This window comes from Lottia gigantea (assembly GCF_000327385.1).
Source record: "Lottia gigantea unplaced genomic scaffold LOTGIsca_87, whole genome shotgun sequence".
Classification (NCBI taxonomy): Eukaryota; Metazoa; Mollusca; class Gastropoda; family Lottiidae; genus Lottia; species Lottia gigantea.
In genome coordinates this window covers 536,995-541,739 of record NW_008710867.1, presented here as the reverse complement: position 1 = coordinate 541,739, position 4,745 = coordinate 536,995, and the positions used below count along the sequence as shown (strand labels likewise).

At 32.4% G+C, this 4,745-nt stretch overlaps 2 protein-coding genes across 2 annotated transcripts; one reads left to right on the top strand and one right to left on the bottom strand.

The window, feature by feature from the left end:
• Positions 1 to 69: 69 nt before the first annotated feature.
• LOTGIDRAFT_169591 (hypothetical protein) lies at positions 70 to 2,150 on the bottom strand (the record flags this gene model as incomplete). The annotated part of the gene is made up of 6 exons (XM_009067883.1): positions 70 to 147; positions 271 to 366; positions 413 to 476; positions 885 to 1,012; positions 1,329 to 1,513; positions 1,910 to 2,150. The coding sequence occupies 6 exons, from the start codon at positions 2,148 to 2,150 to the stop codon at positions 70 to 72; spliced, it is 792 nt and encodes a 263-aa protein (XP_009066131.1).
• A 2,418-nt stretch (positions 2,151 to 4,568) lies between these two features.
• Positions 4,569 to 4,745, top strand: LOTGIDRAFT_133818 (hypothetical protein; the record flags this gene model as incomplete). Its single annotated transcript, XM_009067882.1, has 1 exon — positions 4,569 to 4,745. A coding segment is annotated over one exon (177 nt), but the record flags the coding sequence as incomplete, so codon positions are not given.

The window sequence follows — 4,745 nt, the reverse complement described above, 5'->3', positions numbered from 1 at the left end:
TGAGTTTAGAGTAATTGCTATCAAAATAAAAGGATATATTCAATCTGCTTGAAAAATTTAGTTAAAACCTTACCCAAATGAAACAGAGCAGCAACCACATATAAAAATACCAGAAACAAACAAAAACTTGGGTCCTATTTTTGTTAACTGAAATTAGACAAAAAATTTAAAAATGAGCAGAACAATGTGGCTCTTTCTTTTGGTTTCAACATGTCAATCAATTTGGAGATGAAAATGATCTTTACTTATATAAACTTGTATAATACTTACAAAATATCCAAAAATAGGAGAGGTAACAAAGATGACGAACTCAAAACAACTAAATATAAAACCAACAGTAGTTTGGGAGGTGCCTTTCTTTCCAGCCTGAAATAAAAATGGATAAGGAAAATGCAAAAAAAGGGTGGAATACCACACAGAGTTTGGTGATGTCTGGTGTTGCAGTAACAGACAATAGTACAACGCTAGACCACCCTCTAGAATATAACCCAGAGTTTGGTGATGTCTGGTGTTTCAGTAACAGACAATAGTACAACAGTAGATCACCCTCTGGAATATAACCCAGAGTTTGGTGATGTCTGGTGTTGCAGTAACAGACAATAGTACAACGCTAGACCACCCTCTAGAATATAACCCAGAGTTTGGTGATGTCTGGTGTTTCAGTAACAGACAATAGTACCACAGTAGACCACCTTCTGGAATATAACACAGAGTTTGGCGATGTCTGGTGTAACAGACATTAGTAAAACAGTGGATCACCTTCTGGAATATAACACAGAGTTTGGCGATGTCTGGTGTAACAGACATTAGTAAAACAGTAGATCACCTTCTGGAATATAACACAGAGTTTGGTGATGTCTGGTTTTTCTGTAACAGTAGATCACCTTCTGGAATATAACCCAGAGTTTGGTGATGTCTGGTTTTTCTGTAACAGTGGATCACCTTCTGGAATATAACCCAGAGTTTGGCGATGTCTGGTGTAACAGACATTAGTAAAACAGTAGATCACCTTCTGGAATATAACACAGAGTTTGGCGATGTCTGGTGTAACAGACATTAGTAAAACAGTAGATCACCCTCTGGAATATAATCCAGAGTTTGGTGATGTCTGGTGTTTCAGTAACAGTGGATCACCTTCTGGAATATAACCTTGGTGTTTCCATCAACATAAAATAACACAACACTACACCAAAATGACTTTATCGAATTTTCAATTTCTAGGTTATCTTAGAGCTAAAATGAAACATTAATATGTTTTTATCTTTCTTCCCACAATTTTACTGGTCCATTCCTATCAACCAACAGATATATAAAAACCGTTTAATTACCTCTAAGGGTAAAAGGGGACCAGGCATAGAAAACATCACATAGCCCAAAAACGAAGTCCACATTAAAATCCAGAACATAACACGTTCACGATATTTTCTACGTTTCTCAATTTCATTGTCCGAGAGATCCAAAATCATCATTTTCTCCTCGCAAAATCCACCCATTTTTGTGGCAGACTTGTATCCTAAATGTCACATATGCAAATAAATATTAAAACCAAAAGCAAACTCTTTAGAATAATAAAACCAAATAAAACCATGAGCATTAATTCTCACCATCTAATTTTCAGTCAGACGTCTGTAGTTCTTGTAAATGTAGAAGTGCTTTTTCAATGTATTTAAAAACCTGCTTAGTCTCAGAAGAATTGTAAGAACCACAGACGTCTGACTGAAATTTAGAATGGTGCAAATCGATGCTATCAGTGTCACCGATACACAATAAGGAAAACCTCGTTACAATCTCTTAAAACTAACAACTCTGAGATAGAACAATCAATTAAAACCTCTGCAAACAGGTAAAAACTTCCAAATCAACTGCCAAACAGCAGATCTCAAATAGCAACCAAATTCTTTAGACTTACCAACTAGACCAACTTTAAATGCTGAAACGCTTACCTCAAAAGGAAAAAAAGGACCAAGCAAGGAATAACACGCATAATTACAGAAATTGACCAAGGAAAAGGTGAAGATTACAATTTTCTTCCGTGTATCAAGAGTCTGCAAGGCCCAATCATCTTTCACTTTAGCCGTGGATTCTGTATCATGAACATTGCCTACTTTGAAGAGCAATAGTTTTAAATTTTCCAATTTAGCGTTTGGCATTTTTACTTAGGCACAGAAATTAGGATGATAAAAGCACTGGCTCAGGGTTAAAGTTTTGTTCACAACTGTTGTAGTAAAAGAAAGTAATTTTGAAAGGTAGACCTAATGAATAAAAGTTAATGATCCCAGTATATATTCTTCTTATTCTTATCCAAACAATTCACTCTTCTGTATCAATTTCAAAAAAAGTAAATCCAGCATTAAGTTTGTGTACGATTACACATAACCAAGACAAGTTTACATTATTGCTCTATAATTCCACAAGAATAACTGAACACAACATTTTTACTGTGCAAGGCATAATCAATTAAAATTCTCATTGTTTCTAATATGATATTATTTCTCCAAGTTTAAGAGATACTACCACTTAGAAAGCACCTAGAATTAAACTTCTCAATCTTGGTCAATTAAGGTATAATATATTCATCAATGGACTTACATGGTGTCATAAATATACAACAGAATCCCTGTTTTATCTCCTATGATTTTTTTTTTCAAAATTAATTTAGTGTTAAGATAATTACTTAGTTTAATGGATATAACGTCTTTATATAGAGATTCTATTTATTCGTCATGGCACCAGGTAAGTCCAACTAATGAATATATAAGTTGAAAATTTGAATTTTATATTCATTCGCAGAGGAAGTATTCCTTTAAATAAAATATTGGTAAACAACCATAAAGTTGTTATCATTTCAATCTTACAAAATTAAATTAATGAAAATAAATAATTCAAACTCGATCACCTGTGTGACTCAATTAATCTACAGATCTAAGATAACTTTACAATCCACAAGATAACCTTATAATCAACTAGGTAACATAACAATCCACAAGATAACCTTATAATCAGCAAGGTTACATAACAATCCACAAGATAACCTTATAATCCACAAGATAACCTTATAATCAACTAGGTAACATAACAATCCGCAAGATAACCTTACAATCCACAAGATAACCTTACAATCCACAAGATAACCTTACAATCTACAAGATAACTTTACAATCCACAAGATAACCTTACAATCAACAAGATAATCCACAAGATAACCTTATAATTAACAAGATGACCTTACAATCCACAAGATAACATTACAATCAACTAGGTAACATAACAATCCACAAGATAACCTTACAATCTACAAGATAATCCACAAGATAACCTTACAATTAACAAGATAATCCACAAGATAACCTTACAATTAACAAGATGACCGTATAATCCACAAGATAACCTTATAATTAACAAGATGACCGTACAATCCACAAGATAACATTATGATTCACAAAACAACCTTACAATCAACAAGATAATTCACACAAAGCATCACAATCCACAAAGCTTCACTTAGAAGAACATAAAATAAACCTATTCTAAATCTTAACCCTTGTATGATGCAGCACAGCAAACCAGATATGTAAACAATATGATATTTAGAAGGGTTGTTAATGAGACTGATAGGGGAAAGATTGGCTGGTGGGCTGGCTGGCTGCCTGGCCTCACAGGGTTAAATCATAATTAGCTCTTCAATTACTCAACAATTTTCGGACTTTAATATCCATTTCATATCCTGTCCCAGTGAATTAAAAATCACCTTTTATATCAATGCAATTAAAGGGTTAATACCTTGAAATTTCAGTCTGAAAAGAAGCTTAAGTGATACAGCCTTTGTCTGTCAACTCTTATCACTTTTCAGAATAAAATCTGGTTAGTCTACAAGTAAATATATATTATATCATAACCATTTATAATTGATATACTTCTCATATGAAAAGTTCATTAGCTAAAAGCTAAGGTATTTCCAATATGTTGTTTTTGAAACCAAGTTTGTGTTTTGTGTCATACAACTACTATCTAATTGGCTAATGATTATATTTTGGTATATCGTGCCTTTTTTATGGATAGTGGTATGAAGACCTACCTTCATTTGACGTCATTGTGCAGGTGGTTACATGAACTTTAGCCAATTTGGAGGGCAGATTGTGCTAGTTAATTTTAACAGCGTGACATGGCTTAGACTAAGTTATGTCTATCCCCTGTCATTATGAAATTAAATAGGTTCAATTTAAACCATCTAAGCTTGGCCCCCCTTGACTTCACAATTTACAGAGACAAAATCATATTTTACACTGGTAAACTCATACTTTTTACAATTTTAAAATCACACTATTTACAGTGTTAAAATCATACTTTTTAACATGTTAAATCATACCCCTTTTTATGATGTTAAAATCATAATTTTTACAGCATTAAAATCATACTTTTTACAGTGTTAAAATCATACTTTAAACAGCATCAAAATCATACTTTTTACTGCATTCAAATCATACTTTTTACTGCATTCAATTCATACTTTTTACTGAATTCAAATCATACTTGTTACTGCATTCAAATCATACTTTTTTCAGCATTCAAATCATACTTTTTACTGCATTAAAATCATACTTTTTACAGCATTAAAATCATACTTTTTACAGCATTCAAATCATACTTTTTACAGCATTCAAATCATACATTTTACAGTATTAAATCATACATTTTACCATGTTAAATCATACTCTCTTCTTTTTTTTACCATGTTAAAATCATGA